General features: G+C 43.0%; 1 protein-coding gene across 2 annotated transcripts in view; it reads right to left on the bottom strand.

Annotated features, from left to right (window-relative positions):
* Window positions 1-4,332: 4,332 nt before the first annotated feature.
* The window catches only part of psmg1 (proteasome (prosome, macropain) assembly chaperone 1), a 67,640-nt gene continuing 49,491 nt past the window's right edge, over window positions 4,333-22,481 (bottom strand). The window contains exons 5-7 of one of the 2 annotated variants that reach the window (XM_068041168.1): window positions 16,033-16,231; window positions 6,034-6,170; window positions 4,333-4,736 (exon numbers count right to left, since the gene is read on the bottom strand). In XM_068041168.1, coding sequence (XP_067897269.1) covers window positions 4,662-4,736; window positions 6,034-6,170; window positions 16,033-16,231 — 411 coding nt within the window. In that variant the 3' untranslated portion in view covers window positions 4,333-4,661. The remainder of the gene's footprint in view (window positions 4,737-6,033; window positions 6,171-16,032; window positions 16,232-22,481) is intronic. The other variant, XM_068041169.1, reaches the window with a different exon arrangement.

The following is a 22,481-nucleotide window of genomic DNA, read 5'->3' as shown; positions in this document are numbered from 1 at the left end:
TCAATTGAGAACTTGTATTCCTGGTCTACCTTTGTCCTTTTCCATAATTATCCTAAATCTAACTGAATTATGATCACTTCCACCAAAGTGCTCCCCAACTGATACCCCTTCCATCTGCCCAGCTTCATTCCCTAAAACTAAGTCCAGAACTGTCTCCTCTCTTGTTGGGCTTGTAACATACTGGCTAAAAAGTTCTTCCGAATGCATTTTAAGAATTTTGTTCCTTCTGTGCCTTTCATACTAATTCTATCCCAGTTAATATTAGGATGGTTGAAATCCCCCACTATTTCTGCCCTATTGTTTTTATAGTTCTCAGAAATTTGCCTACATATTTGCTCTTCTATCTCCCTCTGACTGTTTGGGGGTCTATGGTACACTCCCAGGAGTGTGATTGCCCCTTTTTGCTTCTTCAGTTCAACCATATGGCCTCATTTGATGATCCTTCTACCATATCATCCCTCCTTACAGCTATAATTGTTTCTTTAATCAATAGTGTGACCCCCCACCACCCCCCCCCCCCCACCCACCCCCAGCTTCCCAGTGGGTGAGGATTTCCTTTCTGCACCAGGTGCAACAGAATCATAAACTCATTCCTTACAGGCCTATTATGTGGTGTACAGAAGACGTCTTCCCCAGTCTAGGCAAACACAACAAATAGACATGAAGCACCAGAGGGTGGATAACGTCTGTGGAACCGTACCCCAGTACTCTTAAGAAAGGAGGATAGGGAGATTTTAAGAATTCTATCTAATTTATCATCTGTTACTGGAATTCTCTCTCCCTCCCGTACATACGTGCAAATAAATGCACATCTGTGTTGAATATAAGTTTAGGATTTGAACACTCTACAATTTACAGATGTGACAAACCCACCATCTTGCATGATTGTCATCACAGCTCTCCAGTACATGTGTTTTATTCAACTTCTAAACTCTGTAATAATAAGAAAACAAAATGACTATTTGATTGAAAGTATTTTATTAGCACAATAACTCTCCCATTGCGGTCTCTCCACAATGCAAAGCATCCCCAGGCAGGAGGCCATTCAAACAGCCTATTCCTAGGGTTTGAGTGATGCTTTCTAACATTAACACTTGTCTGCCAGTGCAGCCTCAGATGACTTTCTCTTTGATTTTCCTTCTCTTGTGGTGAAACATCCAGCCTGCATTTTGCACTTCTTTACATGAGATCATAGAAAGAAATAACTTGCAATTATGTAGCACCTTTCATGACCTCAAGACCATTGCCAATGAACTACTGGCGAATAGAGCACCCAATTTTCATAGTAAGCTCCCAGATAGAGCAAAAAGATAAATGACCAGATAATCTGTTTCGGTGATGTTGGGTGAGGGTTAATTATTTACCAGGACTCCAGAACTCCCCTGTTCTTCCTTGAATGTCACGGGATCGTTTACATCCACTTCAGAAGGCAAACAGGGCCTCAGATTAGCAATGCCAACAGTGTAGCCTAAATTATATGTGCAATTCTCTATAGTTTGAACCTACAATCTTCTGACTCAGAGGCAAGAGTGCTACAAGTGAGGCAAGGCTGACTGTCAAGCAGACCCCCACCTGCCAACAATGAGGTATATTAATTTCATTATATGAACATTGATTTTAAACTGTTGCTGGAGTGAAAAAATGACTTGTTTGAAGATCACCAAACACTTGACTGGAAGAACATTTGCATACTAAGAGACAGTGCATGGAGAGACAAAAGAATTGCTCATTGATTCAATTAACAGAGATTGGTCTGGGCAATGGTTCCACATCTTGTCAGTAAGAGACAGTCCTACACCCACTGCCACCGAGAGCTTTGAAATCCACAAAGGCAGGACTGGTTAAACCAACTGCTCACATGACTGACCAGCTGATCCAGGCTTTTGAATGAGACACAGGACAGTTTGAATTGAGACTAGTGTTTGCAACTGAAGCTGGAACAAGGAAGCCTCTCTCCTGGCTGTCCCTCTCTCACTTTCTCCCAAGCCACCGGACCCATGGAAGACACATAAATCTCAAGAGAGAAAAGACTCCGACATCAAAACAAGTTGAAGCATGCACTGGATCACAACGAATTGCAGGACTTACCGACAACTAAAGACTCCACATTGAACTTAAAGGACTGTAATTATAATCCCAATATTGCCTCAAACTTTTCCCCTTTATTCTTTTTTACTTTTCTGTCTCTATCTGCGTGTGTGTTTATCACGCATGCATGCTAGCGTGGTCACATCGCATATTCGTAGTTGTTAACCGGATTAGAGTTTAGGATTAATAAACTTCCACCTTTCTTGTTTAAACCTAAGGAAACCTGTCTGATTCAAGGATTCACTGGTGTTTCTAAAATTATATCCTGTTACAGTTAGACCAGGCAAAGGCTGAGATGGAATCCCTAGACCCCTTCTCACCTGGTTGTAACATTGACACAATGTGGGTAGCAGCACGCTCTCCATCACTATGACACCTTACTGCAGATGTATCCAAACTGTTTATCTTGCTGGTTTACTTTACTGGAGCCATTGGGTCACAAAGGAAGTTCAATTCCAGGTTGCTATTAATTTGTATAAATGTCAAGTTGTTAATACTAACATCTATCTTGGTGTCCCGATTTAGGATATAGCCACCAGCAAGGCAAATGAGCTCAGCCTTTTCCAAATTTCAATACTAAGAATATTCAAACAGGCAATCAAATGAGTAAGAAATATAAGCAAAACAGAATGTAGTTGATTGAGTTTCCTGGGCCAGATTTCTCGGTTATGTGGGTCCAACAAGGTGCATGGGCCGTGATTTGAACACCCCTTCTATACCTACTTCACTGGTTTCATCAGTTAGGAAATCCAGAATTGGAGCAAGTTTGGGTAAAACTGCAACTGCAAGGAAAGGGGAAATGAACCACACCAGACAAGATGGAAACAGGACCTAGAAGTAGACTCCAAGGTTTGTCCACATGAAAATTGACTCGATATCTGAAAAACAGCTGATACTAGTCATGGGTGTTTGTGTTAAGTCTATAAACAGAGAGGGCAAACATTTTAAAAATTTATTCTGGGCATCACTGGCATGGTTGACATTTATTTATTGTCCATCCCTCGGCATGCTAGGCCACTTCTGAGGGCAGTTATAAATCAACCATGTTGGTGGAACTGGAGTCATATCAAGAAAAAGACCAGATTAGGGCAACAGATTCCCTTACCTAAAGAACATTAGTTAGCCTGCAAAAGAGGAAGTTGAAGCAGCGGGAGTATTTAGGGAGGACAATTTTAGGACAATGATAATTTTAAGCCTTTTGGCTAATACTATACCAGTTTCTTCCTTCCGCTTTTTAAAAGTGAATTCAAATACTCACACTGCCATGGTTCTGAACTCACGTTCTCTAGATTAGGCCTGCAGATTACTAGTCTAGTAATAGAATTACTACAATAACGTACCATTTTTTTTGACAGAGGGTTTTCTTTGTTTAACCTGAAAACCCTAATTATTTCTGGGCTCTGTTAAATCAAAAGGAAATGCATTTTTTTCTGTGCACAAACTACCCAAATGTGTATTATTTCCTCCATCTCTGAATCTTTCCCCTCTTCCTCACATTGTCATTTCCAACTTGACGTATTTCCTCCTCCTCACCACCCCCAACACAAAAGGAGAATTTAATTCATTTTTAGAATCAATTTCCGGACTTAAAACAGTCTTTACTGACAAAGGTGGTGGGAGGAAGAGATAATAATTGTGCATCTCTGCCAATCGTGGTTAAAAGGCAAGGATGTGCTCTGAGGAAGCCAGTCCAGTACAAAGTATTTCCTCTCAAGTACTTCAATGAAAAGGCCTCCTCAATATTAGAAACATTGCTATTTATTAGGACGGTGTTGCACTATCGTGTGGAGATCCACCCTTTTAGGGAAACCAGAAGTGCTTCTAAGCGTTTAACTGCTCAGGCAGCGAGTGCACACTGAATCCCCTTCCCAGTGTTCCTGCCAGGTCAGAGCAGCTCATCTGTAAATTCGTTCTGGTAAAAACAACCTGTGCCCGGAACATTTTTTCTCTTTATAGCCGCTGAGGGACCAGCAGTAAATTTCTAGCATTTTATTTCCAATATCCAGCAGTATTATTTTTCACTGTCAAATAACTTGTGTGGGTACGCTGTGTAATCAACTGATTATAGGTGGGAGTTTTTTTTTAAACCGACAGCTGGTATGAGGAGGAAAGTGTACGGACAAATCACACTGAATTGTAAATGTCAGTGCTTTTAAAACTTGTGTATGTGGAAGTCACCTCTCACTCGTTCCCCCTCCACCCCACCCCCACTCCCATAATGACCTCAATAAAGAAAAACAAAGATAACTTTTCACTGCAGATTTTAATAATTGACAAGCCTACAGGATAATGTCAGCAATGTAGGTTTCTGGGGCTGACAGAGTTACCTCTAGACGGGAAATAAATGAGTAGTGCAACAAAACAAACTTCAACGAAGAAATAAAGAAACAATCAGCAGAAGACATTAACCAGTACTCGCCACAGTCAAACACAATATTTAATTCAAAACACTGTAAAGCAAAACTGTCACAGTTTAAGTGTTATAAAACATTACTAAACCCAGATAGCCTGCAAAATATTTTCTGGAAATCTCTCAATTGTTAATTTAAAATCAATCAGAAATTGTTACAGTCTCATGTATACAGGTTGCTTTGGATCTTGCTGGTATCGACTAGTTGCTTCAGTATTTCTGCACTTCGGGAGGTATCCTGCAAGGAAACAAAAAAAACATTCAAAAATGCTGCTAAATGCCAATGCGTTTTAGTCTCAGAGGATTCCAAGGCGAGGAATGATTGTGTGGAATGGAGGGAAGGGGAAGGGGTAATGCAAGGTCTCCACTCCTAACTGCTATCAATTGACTCTTGCTGAAAAACTGTATTGCATTCTATGCCACACCAAGTCCCATTCACCAACACACTTTGTCTTCACTAACATTGGCTCCTGCCCCCAATAGCTCAAATCTAAAAGTCTTATCCGCTAATTTAGTTCCCTCATGGCCCTATCTGTGTAATGCCTCTAAAGCAACAACATATTATGCCCTCCACTATTCCTCGATTCCAGCCCCATATTTGCCCCATCATGTGTGGTTGAGCCTTCAGCTGCCTAGGCTGTACATGCTGAAATTCTCTCCCTTAACCTGCTACTTCTCCACTTGAAGACATTTCTTACACCCCTCCCACACCTTTAAATAAACATTTGATCTCCCCTCCCAAAATTTGGATTTGTGTCGAATTTTTGCTGATACTTCTTTGCATAATTTTCAACCTTAACAGGGTGATATAAATGCAAGTTGTTAGATAGAAATTATGGCACAGAAACAGGCTATTCAGCCCAAATGGTCCATGCTGATGTTTGTGCTCCAATCAAGCCAATTGCTGTCACGTAAGCCAGGTCAGGCTGAGTGTGATTCTTTCTATGGTTAAATAGTCTACTGAAATTCATCTTGTTTCACACTGGAAGAACTCCTCCTTGGGCAAACAGCCAGGTGACTGCCAGTGCCCACGAAAACACAATTAATCTTGGTTGTGACAGCCCCACTTCCCTTTGTTGCACAGCCTATTGGAACAGCTTGTGTAAGCTCACACACAAAGGGTAGTGAGCTGGCAAGGTATCGGAGGGCTGCTGACCACAGAAACATAGCCCGCCAACAGTCAACTCTTTTTTTTCGATTTTCTACCTCCTTCAGGAGTGGAGGAATAAGCAAGGGGAAAGATAGCAGTAAAAGTCTTTAAACTTTATTTTTTCACATGTTGGGTCTTAAAAGAGCATCAAATTTAGGCTATGAAGTTAAGTAGTGAAGAGGATGTGATTAAATATTATTTAAAAATGGATCACAAAATGGACTTGTGCTATAATCACAACACCAGTATAGATCGCTTGCAGTTCCTATACAATATATATACAAAGTGTTACCTTTCATGCTGCATATTTTACATGCAACATTCATCATTGCTCAGTAACACACCCCTCATACACACGCAAATATGAAGTGTGAACTACCCTTACCTTTACAAAAGAAATCAGGCTCTTGCACGCAAGCAGTGGCCTAAATGCTTCTATTGTCATAGAATCTATAGTTGTGACGTCACTGTAGCACTGATAGAGCACAGCAGGTATTTGCTGAACCTGACAGTAGCTCAGAACTGGAGAAGAAATCACAAGGAAATACACTGTTTAAATCAGACAACTGGACACAGCTCCCCCCAACCCCAACCCCCAACCCCACAAGACTAAGTGGGTAGATCCGTACTGATCCTCACAGACCAGACCATTTCTGTGCTCCACCTTGGTCTCAGTTGAGTTGGTTGATTAATCCAAGGTGGGGGTGGATGCGTCACAATAGGCCTCAATGCCATTCGCTGGTTAGACTCACACATTTAAGGTTGAGGTTTAAGAGGAATGTTGCTGTCCCTAAAATCAAATCCTTTGAGTTATCACCCTTCATCAAGAGAAAACATGGAGCAGACAATATACCATGCAAGTTTCACCATCTATAAGAAACCCACTAGCCTAGATTTCACAGAGTTAAACATAAAACCTGCTTTTCATTTTAAATTATTTTGCCTGGGGACAGTAAGCTTTTAAAACACAAACTTCTTTAAAAAGTCAAAAGCTGCAAAAGTAATTCAAAATGCATTGTACTAGGGAGTGTGGTGGTATCATTACAAAGTGAAGTGTTTTTAAAAATTCATTCTGTGGATATAGAATCATAGGAGTCCATTCAGCCCATCAAAGCTCTTTCCAAGAGCTGCTCAATTAGTCCCACTCTTTCTTAGGATCATAGGAAACAGGAGCTGGAGTAGGCCATTCAGCCCGTCGAGCCTGCTCTGCCATTCAAACAAATCATAGCTAATCATCTACCTCTACGCTACTTTCCCCACATCCCTTGATGTCGTAAGTATCCAGAAATCTATCGATTTCTGCCTTGAACATGCTCAATGATTTAGCTTCCACAGTCCTCTGGGGTAGAGAATTCCACAGATTCACCCACCCTCTGAGTAAAGAAATTCCTCCTCATCTCAGTCTTAAATGGCCTGCCCCTTATTCTGAGGCTGTGTCCCCTGGTTGTAAACTCACCAGCCAGAGGAAACATCCTATCCACATCTACCCTGTCACGCCCTGTAAGTAGTTTGCATGTTTCAATGAGATCATCTCTCATTCTTCAAATCTCTACAGAATACAGGCCCAGTTTCTGCAATCGCTCCTCATAAGACAATCCCACCATCCCAGGGGTTAGTCTGGTGAACCTCCCTCTACAGCATGTATATCCTTCCTTAGACAAGGAGACCAAAACTGTACACAATACTCCAAGTGCGGTCTCACCAAGGCTTTATACAATTGCAGAAAGACATATTTACTTCTGTACTCAAATCCCCTTGCAATGAAGGCCAACATACCATTTGCCTTCCTAATTACTTACTGCACCTACATACTAGCTTTTAATGACTCATGAACAAGGATACAACACTTCCCAACCTCTCACCATTTAAGAAATACTCTGCCTTTCTGTTTTTTTCTACCAAAGTGGATCACTCCACACTTATTCACATTATATTCCATCTGCCATTGTCTTGCCCATTCACTTAACCTATCCAAATCCCCTTGAAGCCTCCTTGCATCCTCCTCACAACTTACATTCCCATCTAGTTTTGTGTCATCAGCAAATCTGGAAATATTACAACTGGTCCCCACATCCAAATCATTTATATAGATTGTGAACAGCTGTAGCCCAAGCACTGAACCTTGCGATACCCCACTAGTAACAGCATGCCATCCTGAGAATGACCCATTTATTCCTACTTTCTGCTTTCTGTCTGTTAACCAATTCTCAATCCATTACAGTATGTTACCTCCAATCCCATGTGCTCTAATTTTGTTTACTAACCTCTTGTGTGGCACCTCATCAAAAGCCTTCTGAAAATCCAAATACACCACATCCAGTGGTTTTCTTTTATCTATGCTACAGGTAACATCCTCACAAAACTCTAACAGGTTTGTCAAACATGATTTCTCTTTCATAAATCCATGTTGACTCCGCTCAATTATATCATTATTTTCTAAGTGTCCAGTTATCTCATCCTTTATAACAGATTCTAACATTTTCCCAACAGTCCTGCAAATTACTCCTTTAATGAGCATCATTAGCAAGGCTGGTATTTATTGCCCATCCCTAATTGCTCTTGAGCAGGTGGTGGTGAGCTGCCTTCTCAAACAGCTGAAGTCTTTGCCATGGAAGGAGCAGTGGGACGTAGGATTAACCTCTCTGTGCTCCGAGTTCCTAATCTCAGCAATGCTGCCATTAAGATGCAGGAGAACTGCAAAGTCTTAGAGAAGGGGACAGAAAAAATACTAATGGGGTGCAGGGTTGGGTGGTTGGATTTGTCATTAGGCAGCTCTTTCGAAACACAGCTTTTTTAATAAGAACCAAACTAAATGCAATGCAAAGGGAAGGAGCCATTTCCCGTGAATTAACAATGGCGATGAACTGGCATCAAGCTTTCAGATTTAGAAGGATAACAATGATTAGGAATGGCAGGCACATGTGGCAGAAATTCATCACCCAAATGGGTTAACTCCGTGGCCAGCAGAAATGGCATCAGCTGTGAGTATCTAAAGTACCTCTGACCAATTTTAAATCGGTGCTCTTCTCTGGGTCTGTTCAGAATAATGTCATTGTGACCATATCTGTCAGCATTTTAATAGCACACACAGGCACCCTTGACCTGCACCAGCAAGGAGGGAAGGGCAGGAAAGGGACCAGGTTAGAAGTGAGGTATTTCCAAAAAGGAACATGGAAATAAATTGAATAGGAAATGGAAGATTACAAAATAATTTTCACATAAAAAAGCCTATTTGTTGCTGTCTAACCATGGGCACTGAGGTTATGGCAAGATAGAATTTAAGCTTGCAAGGCATTGGGGGAAATCAAGATTTTAAAATAGACAGCATGGGAAGAGGAGAAAAGTTCATTGAATTTTCAGCATAGAAACTGATCAGTCAGCCCAACTGGTCTATTCCAGCGTTTATAATCCACATAAACATAGAACACAAGAACAGGAGGCCATTTAGTCCCTCAAGCCTGTTCCACCATTCAATGAGATTACAGAATATCTAGGACCTAACTTCACATAGGCGCCTTTGCCCCATAATTAGCATCTCCAAGAGTTTCAAGAGAGCCGGTTGAGGTGAGAGAAACATATGAGCACAGGAACATCCTGGACTGTTTCCAAATTGCATGGTAACTAGGTCTCAGGCCCGTAAGGTTAAACAGGATGAAAACCGTGAAAACAGCAGAGCTAACGTATTTAGCCGATCTTCCTTGATTCAAGCCCAACAGGATGACCCTGGTTTGTGGGGATTGTCTCAGACGGCACATTCTGAGGCCACGGTTCCTGAATGTTATTACCTAAAAGAGTTGACATATTAATGAGGATGTTGAGACGTCCTCAGAGACCAGCAGATGAGGAGTGGACAGTAGTCCATCAGATTGTTATCCCTCCTGGTTACCGCAGGGAAATTTTGAGACTGGCTCATGAGATTCCGATGGCAGGTCATTTAGTAATAAAAAAGACTCAGGCTAAAATAATGAAATGTTTTTACTGGCCAGGGTTGTATGGAAATCTGGTTCAGCGCATGAAGCCTCAGCCATTGATTAAACCAGCTCTACTGATCCCTATACCCTTTTTCAATGAACCATTCAGTAGGTTCTAGTGGATTGTGTGGGACCTCTAACCAAAACGGGGTATCAATAGCTTTTAACCATTATGGTTTTGTCTACTCAGTTCCCAAAGGCAATACCCTTAAGAAATATTACTGCAAAGGTGGTAATCGAAGTATTAATTCAGTTTTTCACCAGGGTATGGGTTACCCAGAGAGGTTTCAGTCTGATCAAGGATCAAATTTTATGTCCCAAGTATTCCAATGATATGTACCTTAGGAGTAAAGCAGCTCAAATCATCTGCATACCACTCACAGTCTCAGGAGGCATTGGAAAGATTTCATCAAACCTTAAAAACTATGATTGGAGCTTATTGCCTTGAATATCCCAAGAACTGGGATAAGGAAACTGCATTATTATTATTTTCCAACAGAGATCACTTATTAAGTCAACTGGCTCCAGTCCTTTTGAGTTAATCTATGGACATGACGTAAGGGGACCACTTAAATTCATGAAAGAGAAATTTATGGCTCAGGAAGAAGAAATTAGTCTCTTGGACCACATGTCCCAGTTTCGAGAAAGCTTGAGCAGTAGCTCAGGAACATCTTAAGGTTTCCTAACAAGTAATGAAAAACCAAGCGGATGACAGCTGAAACTGGGACTAAGGTTCCAGTTCTGTTACCTTTACAGGGTGAACACCTGAAGGCTAGGTTTAGTGGATCTTATTACATTAAAAAGAAACTCAATAAGGTGAATTACGTAATTAGTACCCTGGACAGAAGGAAAAATCAACAAGTGTGTCATATAAATATGCTGAAACGGGATTATGACAGGCAGGCTAGTCAACCAGTGAGTGTACTCCAGTTAGTAAGAATGGAAAATATTGATATGAATATAATTAAGAGTTCAGACGATGAGTCAGAAACAAAGTTCTCAAATCGAAACTGCGGTAATAAAATTAGCCAATACAGAGATGTTAAAGAATTTGCATCGAATATTACACCATCTTTCTGAGAAGTCTAAGGGTGACATAGCCAAGCTGCTACAGGAAGTTTAGTCAGTATGTGTAGACAGGCCAGGGTGAACTTCTTTAGCTATACATGAAGAATGCTAAACCCATCAAACAAAAGTCTGACCAACTCAAACCTGAAAAACTGGCTCAAGTCAGAGAGGAAATTAGATTTATGCTGTACCATGATATCATTGAATCAAGTCAAAGCAGTTGAAGTTCTCCAGTCGTACTGGTACCAAAACCTGATGGATCACAGTGATTCTGCATTGATTATCGAAAGGTAAATACTGTAACAAAGACTGATTCTTAGCCAATTCCCTGACTTGAGAATTGCAATAATAAGAGTTGGAAACTCAGAATTTGTTAGCAAAATCGATTTGCTAAAAGGTTATTGGCAAGTTCAATTAACAGATCAGGCCAAAGAAACCTCTGCTTTTGAACTCCAGACTACCTGTATCAATGTAAAGTTGCGCCGTTTGGAATGAAGAATGCACCAGCCACCTTTCAAAGTCTGACAAATCAAGTTATTGCTGGGTTACACTACTGTGTTGTATATATTTATGATGTGGTGGTCTATATTAACACTTGGGAAGAACATGTGGAACTATCTAAGTGCATTATTTGATAGACTATGAAAAGCTGATTTGCTGATAAATTTGGCAAAAAGTGAATTTGCCGAGGCCAGAATGACTTATTTGGGACATGTCATGTGACAAGGTCGAGTGTTGCCCTGACAGGCTAAAGGTCATGCAAACTGTCCCTAAAACAAAACGAGAGCTACTATGGTTCCTCGGAATGTGTGGCATCTACAGGAAGTTTGTCCTGAATTTCAGCACAGCAGTCGTTCCAGTAACGACCTTGAAGAAAAATATAAAAGTTGACAGGACAAAGTTTTGTCAGACCGCCTTTGAGAAATTAAAGGCCATACTAATAAATGATCCTGTGTTGGCTGCTCCAAATTTCTATAAACCATTCAAAGTAGTTATTGATACCAGTGATGTGGGCGTAGGAATGTTTTTATTGCAATGAAGCTAGCATAGAGCATCCTGTCAGTTATTTCCCAAGAAAACTCAATTCCTACCAACGAAAATACTCCACAATTTTTTTTTTTAATTCATTCATGGGATGTAGGCATCACAGGCCAGGCCAGCTTTTATTGCCCATCCCTAATTGCCCTTGAGAAGGTGGTGGTGAGCTGCCTTCTTGAACCGCTGCAGTCCATTTGGGGTAGGTATACCCACAGTGCTGTTAGGAAGGGAATTCCAGGATTTTGACCCAGCGACAGTGAAGGAATGGTGATATAGTTCCAAGTCAGGATGGTGTGTGACTTGGAGGGGAACTTGCAGGTGGTGGTGTTCCCATGTATTTGCTGCCCTTGTCCTTCTAGTTGGTAGAGGTCACGGGTTTGGAAGGTGCTAAGGAGCCTTGGTGCATTGCTGCAGTGCATCTTGTAGATGGTACACACTGCTGCCACTGTGCGTCAGTAGTGGAGGGAGTGAATGTTTGTAGATGGGGTGCCAATCAAGTGGGCTGTTTTGTCCTGGGTGGTGTCGAGCTTCTTCAGTGTTGTTGGAGCTGCACCCATCTAGGCAAGTGGACAGTATTCCATCACACTCCTGACTTGTGCCTTGTGGACAGACTTTGGGGAGTCAGGAGGTGAGTTACTCGCCTCAAGATTCCTAGCCTCTGACCTGCTCTTGTAGCCACGCTATTTATATGGCTACTCCAGTTCAGTTTCTGGTCAATGGTAGCCCCTAGGATGTTGATAGTGGGGGATTCAGCGATGGTAATGACGTTGAATGTCATGGGGAGATGGTTAGATTCTCTCTTGTTGGAGATGGTCATTGCCTGGCACTTGTGTGGCGCGAATGTTACTTGCCACTTATCAGCCCAAGCCTGGATATTGTCCAGGTCTTGCTGCATTTCGACACGGACTGCTTCAGTATCTGAGGAGTCGCGAATGGTGCTGAACATTGTGCAATCATCAGCGAACATCCCCACTTCTGACTTTATGATTGAAGGATGGTCATTGATGAAGCAGCTGAAGATGGTTGGGCCTAGGACACTACCCTGAGGAACTCCTGCAGTGATGTCCTGTAGCTGAGATGATTGACCTCCAACAACCACAACTATCTTCCTTTGCGCTAGGTATGACTCCAGCCAGCAAAGGGTTTTCCCCGATTCCCATTGACCTCAGTTTTGCTAGGGCTCCTTGATGCCATTCTCGTTCAAATGCTGCCTTGATGTCAAGGGCAGTCACTCTCACCTCACCTCTTGAGTTCAGTTCTTTTGTTCATGTTCGAACCAAGGCTGTAATGAGGTCAGGAGCTGAGTGGCCCTGGCGGAACCCAAACTGAGCAGGTTATTGCTAAGCAGGTGCCGCTTGATGGCACTGTTGATGACACCTTCCATCACTTTACTGATGATTGAGAGTAGGCTGATAGGGCGGTAATTGGCCGGGTTGGACTTGTCCTGCTTTTAGTGTACAGGAGATACCTGGGCAATTTTCCACATTGTATTTCCACAGTGTTGTAGCTATACTGGAACAGCTTGGTTAGGGGCACGGCAAGTTCTGGAGCACAGGTCTTCAGTACTATTGCCAGAATATTGTCAGGGCCCATAGCTTTTGCAGTATCCAGTGCCTTCAGTCGTTTCTTGATATCATGCGGAGTGAATCGAATTGGCTGAAGTCTGGCATCTGTGATGCTGGGGTCTTCAGGAGGACTTCTGGCTGAAGATGGTTGCAAATGCTTCAGCCTTATCTTTCGCACTGATGTGCTGGGCTCCCCCATCATTGAGGATGGGGATATTTGTGGAGCTACCTCCTCCAGTTAGTTGTTTAATTGTCCACCACCATTCACAGCTGGATGTGGCAGGACTGCAGTGCTTAGATGTGATCCGTTGGTTATGGGATCACTTAGCTCTGTCTATCGCATGCTGCTTACGCAGTTTGGCATGCAAGTAGTCCTGGGTTGTAGCTTCACCAGGTTGACGCCTCATTTTGAGGTATGCCTGGTGCTGCTCCTGGCATGCCCTCCTGCACTCTTCATTGAACCAGGGTTGGTCTCCTGGCTTGATGGTAATGGTAGAGTGGGGGATATCCCGGGCCATGAGGTTACAGATTGTGGATGAGTACAATTCTGCTGCTGCTGATGGCCCACAGCGCCTCATGGATACCCAGTTTTGCATTGCTAGATTGTTCGAAATCTATCCCATTTAGCACAGTGATAGTGCCACACAACACGATGGACGGTATCCTCAATGTGAAGGCGGGACTTCGTCTCCACAAGGACTGTGCGGTGGTCACTCCTACCAATACTGTCATGGACAGAAGCATCTGCGGCAGGCAGATTGGTGAGGACGAGGTCAAGTATGTTTTTCCCTCGTGTTGGTTCCCCCACCACCTGCCGCAGACCCAGTCTAGCAGCTATGTCCTTCAGGACTCGGCCAGCTCGGTCAGTAGTGGTGCTACCGAGCCACTCTTGGTGATGGACATTGAAGTCCCCCACCCAGAGTACATTTTGTGCCCATGCCACCCACAGTGCTTCTTGCAAGTGGTATTTAACATGGAGGAGTACTGAGTCATCAGCTGAGGGAGGGCGGTAGGTGGTAATCAGTAGGAGGTTACCTTGCCCATGTTTGACCTGATGCCATGAGACTTCATGGAGTCCGGAGTCGACTCCCAGGGCAACTCCCTCCCTACTGTATACCACTGTACCACCACCTCTGCTGGGTCTGTCCTGCTGGTGGGACAGGACATACCCGGGGATGGTGAAGGCAGTGTCTGGGACATTGTCTGTAATTGAGAAAGAACATTCGGTCTTGTCTTGGTTCTTCAACAGCTTGAATTGGCATATCAGTTTTGGAAGTATCCTATCCAACTATTTAAATGCTATCATCTTTTAGTTAAGGACATGGTTTCTGGTTACTAATTCAGCAAAGGAATATTGTCAAGACAGACTATCTTGTGGACAATGGGGAAGACTGTTTTGTGTATTGAATATGATAAGCTAGTTGTTTAAATGTGTAGCATGTTATAAGTTATTTTCTTCTTGTTGGTATAAATGAAATCACATTACTATGGTGATGAATTTTCATTTTTCCTGGGGATGGTGTTACGATTACCTGGTTCATGGTTTGTATTAATTTCCTAGAGGTAACTTTTAATTTGTGAATTGAATTTTTTTAATGTAAGACAAATGAAAACACCTGGTTTGAGAAGCTGCCAAACAAACCTCGGGTGGTTACAAAGCAAAGGGTGGCCCATGTTTATTTAGTAAGGTCGTATTGGGAAGTTTGAAGTCCCTACACAACGGGAACCTCTCTGAACTTATTGATAGAGACAGCGTGTCTGCAACTGCCGCAGTCAGGGATTTAAATTATTCATATGAGTTCCCAGAACAAAGAGAAGATTTGGAGTTGGAAATAATTAATTTAAATTGCTATTTGGGACATCCGACATGTACCACTTTGCTATGGAGATAAATGATACAGGGGCGCCTGTTCATTTTTTGATCTGTTTGTGCTTGCTGACACAGACAAGCAGTTGGCTTTTGAAAAGCTTCAAACAAGTAGTTAGCTTTTGGACAAGCAGTTGGCTTTTGGCAAAGCTATTGGCTTTGGGAGCAGCTGGATTCAGGAGCAAAAAGGCCACCAGGAACCAGAGGTGTTTCTGTTTTGAGGCAGGCCCATGCTCAAGCTGGGAAGTCCAGATCCAGGAGATGATCTCATAACTCAGAAGACAGCTGAGAAATAAAGGAAATCAAAGTGAATTCCTAAGAGCTGTGGTATACTTTGGATTGGTCCCAGGAGGAATAAACAAACCACCGAGATCGCGTAAAGTATCGGGGACTCCTGGGGTAGAAGCAATCAAACGGGAGTGTTCTGTAACATTTTTAAGTTTAAAATATAAATGGCTCAAGTTGTAGTGTTAATTTAGTAGTGTTTTGCTTTATTTAATTCTTGTAAAGATTTTGTTCAACACGTGAAATCTTGTGGCGTAATTCTTTGAATAATAACTGGGAATTCAACTTTCTCTTTTTTAAAGTTAACCGTCCCTAACGGGATCGTCACAATTGGATAATCAATAAGTGAAAGGAAAGAAAAATAAAAGCAAAATCAGCCAAAAATGGAAACATCTCGCCTGGTTCAATAACAGGGAATTCCCACTTGCAAGCCAGAAATTCCAGCTCCTCTCCCTTTTGCCAGCAATCTAAGGGGTTTCAGCATCACTGGAGATATAAAGCTTGCAAACATAGTAATTGAAAGAGATACTGGTATCAATTGTTAAAGCAACTTCCTCCCCATCCCTAATAGAATCACCGAAAGCCCATACCTGCTGCAGGGAGACCAGATATCACATTCGGCTGCTCTAGTAACGCACAATGTGGAGTCTCCTGGAATGCACTGGTTTTCAATGCTCGGAGGAAAGGCACAGAGATGTTGGAAATGGACCTGGGTGATTTATATTCAGTCACAGAGCAGCTCGATAATACTATCACGTCTAGGTTTCTTTTCTGGATATTTCCAAAAACCTGTAATGGGAAACAAACATTTCCTTCCTTTAGTCACCAGACACACAAAAATACCAAACAGCAAGAGTGCATCCCTCATACTAAAATCAGTATGGTTTCTCCCACTGACGCAAGAGTTTTGTGGACTTTATCATCTTGTCCCAACACAGCTGAATGTCTCAGAATCTGGGGTTTTCACATGGCAGGCTGTGGTCTATTTTCATGTGGCACAGGACTTTAGAAACATAGAAAGATTTATGGCACAGAAGGAGCCAATCAGCCCACTATATCCATGCCGGCTAAAAAACAGCTGTCCAGTCTAATTCCACCTTCCAGCTTTTGGCTGTAGCCTTTTGTGATAACACCTCAAGTGCATATCCAAATGAGGCACAAACTAACAGTTTCTAAACTTTTGTCCCATCTACCTAGCCTTTTTGCTTCTGATTGGCCAATCATCACTGCCATTCATTAATCACTTCTACTAATGAAGAGTACCATGATTGACAGCCATGGTTGACCAACCAGTGGTGAGAGAGCTCCATGGGTAGGACCACACTGATGTGGACAGAGATTAATGAAGGACTTTGTTAATCATAGCTGATGGCACCAAATCAGCAAACTCACTCGACGAGGCCAGAGGACAGGTGGCATGGGAAATGGGAATATCACAACCATGTAGTCGAAGCACATCATTGTTGGGGAAAACAAGGCACCATTAGTGCTAAATTTTAGAGAAGTGAGCTCATGCCCACTGAGTTCAAGATTCCCAAAATCTTCTCACAAAAGATCCTTACGGCGAACGGAAAGGAATCCCATCCCATCAGTCTGTATGCTGCTTAAAATGGTGGTGGGAGTAGATTGAATAGTAACTTTCAAAAGGGAAGTGAGTGAGCAAAGAGAAGAGAAGTAGGACTAATTGGATAGCTCTTTCCAAGAGCTGACATAGACACGATTGGCCAAATGGCCCCATTTTGTGTTGTACGATTGTATGAAATGTTCAGTGCATCACCACAGGTTGTTTGATCAAATTTATTAATGTTTAGTATGTAGATTTGGACTTTGTTTTGTAAAGGAAAGTAAACTAATGGTGCTGCAATAGGATAATATATTCATGCACTAACATGTGGTGCCGTAATAAAGGACTGAGAGAAGCACAGCTGTCACGATCCTGCCGCCATCAGTTGTACTCCATGGTGTAAATAACTTTACATGCAGGGAACCAAAAGCAACAAAGAACCAGGAAAATGTGGATCTGCTATTAGGTTAATGGGAGTTGTTTCAGTAAATGCAAGGAGCCAGTTCTTGACGTTTTTCCTCTGGCTTTCTGTGCTATATATCGCAACCCAGCAACGCCTACAGTGGTCGGCTCCAGAGAGCACCGTCAGTATTCCAAATCCAGATCTCCACCCCAATAAAAGCACCTTAAATTGTTGTGTGCTTACCAATAAATACACAAATGGGGTTTATGCACTTGGCATGGATGTAAGCTTGTGGTTAACGAGCATAGGCTAGGCACTTTTCCCATCAGTAAGTGGGTAAAATTGCAGCACCTCTCCCTCCCACCATGTGTATAAATTAAAGATCCAGACACAGGAGGTGGTCACCCCACAGGCAGTAAGAGTTCAGGATACGAGGTGGGTGGCCATCTGGAAAAGTAGAAAGAGGCAGGAAGTGCAGGAGTCTTCAGGGTGTGTGCTGCTCTCAAACAGCACCCAGCATTGAAGTCTCTCTAGGAGTGATGATACCCTGAAGGAGTACAGTCCAGACCATGGCACCAAGGGGAAAGGACTGTACAGAAGGGAGCAGCAAAGTGTAGAAATGCAGTTGTGATAGGAGATTCCATAGTCAGGGGGACAGACAGGCATTTCTGTAATTGTCATCATGAGTCCCTTTGAGGGAGTTACTGTGGATTAAGGGGAACCGGTGGATGTATTGTACTTAGATTTCCAGAAGGCATTTGATAAGGTGCCACATCAAAGGTTGTTGCAGAAAATAAACACTCATGGTGTAGGGGGTAACATATTGGCATGGATAGAAGATTGGCTAGCTAATAGGAAACAGAGAGTAGACATAAATGGGTCATTTTTTGGTTGGCAAGATGTAACGAGTGATGTGCCACAGGGATCTGTGCTGGGGGCCCCAACTTTTTACAACTTATATAAATGACTTAGATGAACATAGAAACATAGAAAATAGGTGCAGGAGTAGGCCATTGGGCCCTTCGAGCCTGCTCCGCCATTCATTATGATCATGGCTGATCATCCAACTCAGTAGCCTGTTCCCGCTTTCGCCCCATACCCTTTGATCCCTTTAGACCCAAGAGCTATATCTAACTTCTTCTTGAAAACATACAATGTTTTGGCTTCAACTGCTTTCTGTGGTAGCGAATTCCACAGGCTCACCACTCTCTGGGTAAAGAAATTTCTCCTCATCTCAGTCCTGAAAGGTTTACCCCATATCCTTAGACTATGATCCCTGGTTCTGCACTCCCCCACCATCGGGAACATCCTTCCTGCATCTACCCTGTCAAGTCCTGTTAAAATTTTATAGGTTTCTATGAGATCCCCCCTCACTCTTCTGAACTCCAGCGAATATAATCCTAACCAACTCAATCTTTCCTCATACGTCAGTCCCACCATCCCAGGAATCAGTCTGGTAAACCTTCGCTGCACTTCCTCTATAGCAAGAACATCCTTCCTCAGATAAGGAGACCAAAACTGCACACAATATTCCAGGTGTGGCCTCACCAAGGCCCTGTATAATTGCAGCAAGACATCCCTGCTCCTGTACTCGAATCCTCTCGCTATGAAGGCCAACATACCATTTGCCTTTTTTACCGCCTGTTGCACCTGCATGCTTACCTTCAGCAACTGGTGTTCGAGAACACCCAGGTCTCGCTGCATATTCCCGTCTCTCAGTTTATAGCCATTCAGATAATAATCTGCCTTCCTGTTTTTGCTACCAAAGTGGATAACCTCACACTTATCCACATTATACTGCATCTGCCATGCATTAGCCCACTCATTCAACTTGTCCAAATCACCCTGAAGCCTCTTTGCATCCTCCTCACAACACACCCTCCCACCCAGTTTTGTATCATCTGCAAATTTGGAGATATTACATTTAGTTCCCTTTACTAAATCATTAATGTATATTGTGAATAACTGGGGTCCTAGCACCGATCCCTGCGGTAGCCCACTAGGCACTGCCTGCCATTCGGAAAAAGACCCATTTATCCCTACTCTTTGTTTCCTGTCTGCCAACCAATTTTCTATCCATCGCAACACACTATCTCCAATTCCATGCGCTTTAATTTTACATGCTAATCTCTTATGTCGCACTTGTCGAAAGCCATCTGAAAGTCCAAATAAACCACATCCACTGGCTCCACCTCATCAACTCTACTAGTTACATCCTCGAAGAATTCTGGTAGATTTGTCAAGCATGATTTCCCTTTCGTAAATCCATGCTGAAGGGACCGAAGGTATGGTTGCTGAATTTGATGATGACACAAAGATAGGTAGGAAAGTAACTTGCGAAGAGGACATAAGGAGGCTACAAAGGGATATAGATAGGTTAAGTGAGTGGGCAAAGAGCTGGCAAATTGAGTATAATGTGGGAAAGTATGAAATTGTCCATTTTGACCGGAAGAATAAAAAACAAGCATATTATCTAAATAGTGAGTGATTGCAGAGCTCTGCGATGCAGAGGGATCTGGGTGTCCTAATGCATGAATTGCAAAAGGTTAGTATGCAGGTTCAGCACCTAATTAGGAAAGCTAATAGAATGTTATTGTTTATCAGGAGGGGAATTGAATACAAAAGTAGGGAGGTTATGCTTCAGCTATACAGGGCATTGGTGAGACCACATCTGGAGTACTGTGTACAGTACTGGTCTCCTTATTTAAGGAAGGATGCAAATGCGTTGGAGGCAGTACAGAGGAGGTTTACTAGACTAATACCTGGAATGGGTGGGCTGTCTTACGAGGAAAGATTGGAGAGGCTAGGCTTGTATCTGCTGGAATTTAGAAGAGTAAGAGGCGACTTGATTGAAACATATAAATCCTGAGGGGTCTTGACAGGTTGGATGTGGAAAAGATGTTTCCCCTTGTGGGAGAATCTAGAACTAGGGGTCACAGTTTAAAAATAAGGGGTCACCCATTTAAGACAGAGATGAGGAGAAATTTTTTCTCTCAGAGGGTCGTGAGTCTTTGGAATTCTCTTCCTCAAAAGGCAGTGGAAGCAAAGTCTTTGAATATTTGAAAGGCAGAGGTAGATAGATTCTTTAAAAGCAAGGGGGTGGAAGGTTATTGGGGGTAGGTGGAAATGTGGAGTAATCAGTTCAGTCATGAACTTATGAATGGCGGAGCAGGCTCGAAGGGCCGAGTGGCCAATCCTGCTCCTAATATGTTTGTATGTTCGTATGTAGTCCCACATGGTGTGCTGCCTCCTTGGTGCCAGGGTAAAGACATCATGGAGAGGGTGCAGGATATTCTGTAGGGGTAAGAGAGTGAGCCACAAATTGTGGTACACATTGGTACCAACAACACAGCAAGAGCAGGTATTGTGGTCCTACGGTCAGATTTTCAGAAGCGAGGGAGGAAGTTAAAGAGTAGGACCTCTAAGGTAGTAACCTCTGGATTACTCCCAGTGCTAGGCACTAGCGAGAGTAGAAATAGGAAAATAGGGAGGATCAATGCATGGCTTGAAACATGGTGCAGGAAGGAGGGATTCAGATTTTTGGGACATTAAGACTAGGTTTGGGGTAGAAGGCACCTCATCAGGACTGGAACCAATGTCCTCGTGGTGGGGTTCATTAGTCTGGTTGGGGAGGAGGATGGGCTACAGCATATAGAAGAAAAGAGGAATAAGGTGCATAAGATGAGAGTGTTGGACAGTACTGCAGAAGGGAATAATTCCATATGAGAGGGCAGTCGGTTAGGGGGGGCGGGGGGAGTGTTGTGCGTTGGGAGCATTAGAGGCTTTGGGGGCATCTCGCCGTGGGACACAGGGTGCTTGAGCAGGAGGGCCCCCAAGTCCGCAAGAAGGCCGCCTGGTAAACCAGGCAGGGTTCCTGAGGCTCTGGCTGTCCAGCCACCGAGCGTAAAATACTGCGGCGGTGGGAGGAGGCCCTTAAGTGGCAGTTAATTGGCCACTTAAGGGCCTTGATTGGTTTGGGGCAGGCTGGCCGATTCTTGCTACTGTTGCCCCGCATAAAATTGCAGCGGGATGGGAGAGGGTCGGGAATGGCAGCCCCCCCCACCCCCACCCCCGACACCAGCCCACTCATTTGGGATCTGTAAAATTCCGGCCATTGTAGTGTTGGGAAGAGGGGATGTCCTTGAGGGGGCAAGGACAGAATCCATCTGGTTAGAGTTGAGGAGCAAAAAGGGTATGATCATGCTACTAGGGGTATTCTATAAGTCTCCAAACACTGAGAGAGATAGAAGAGCAAATCTGCAGAGAAATCACAGAGATATGCAAGAACTACAGAGTGGTGATATTGGGGGACCTGAATTACCCAAATATCGCTTGGGATAATGTTAGAGTAAAGGGAAAGGAGGGAGAGGAATTTCTGGATTGGGCTCAGGAAAACTTCCTTGATCAGTATGTTCTTGGCCCTACTAGGAAAGAGACATTGCTGGATCTGGTGCTGGGAAATGAGGTGGGTCAAGACCAAGTGTCTGTGGGAGAACACCTGGGTAATAGTGATCATCGTATCATAAGGTTTAGACTCATAATGCAGAAAAGCAAGGAACGATATAACATAGAAAAGCTAGATTGGAAGAAGGCTGATTTCAATGCGATGAGAAGGGATTTTGCCAGGATAACATGGAACCAAAGACTGACAGGGAAAACTGTAACGGCACAATGGGTTATCTTTAAGGAAGAGATGCTTCAGGTAAAGGCTAGGTACATTCCAACATGGAGAAAAATAGCAGAAGCAAAAACAGGGCTCCATGGATAACGAGGGAGATAGAAGTTAAGAAGAAACAAAGAAGAGGGTGTATGATTCATGTCAGGTGAATTCTTCAAGTGAGAACCAGGCCAAATACAATAAATTGAGAGGGGAGGTGAAGAGGAAAATAAGACTGGCTAAGACAGAATATGAAAATAGAATGGTAGTCAACATAAAAGGGAACCCAAATATCTTCTCCGGGAATGTAAATAGCAAGCAGGTATTAAGAAGTGGAGTGGGGTCTGTTAGGGACAAAGTGTAATATATGCTTAGAGGAACAGGACAAGACTAGAATACTTAATGATACTGTATC

Source organism: Heterodontus francisci, chromosome 10 (genome assembly GCF_036365525.1).
Source record: "Heterodontus francisci isolate sHetFra1 chromosome 10, sHetFra1.hap1, whole genome shotgun sequence".
NCBI classification, from domain to species: domain Eukaryota; kingdom Metazoa; phylum Chordata; class Chondrichthyes; order Heterodontiformes; family Heterodontidae; genus Heterodontus; species Heterodontus francisci.
Note: the sequence above shows the minus strand (reverse complement) of the source record. Positions and strands in the feature narration are given on the sequence as shown.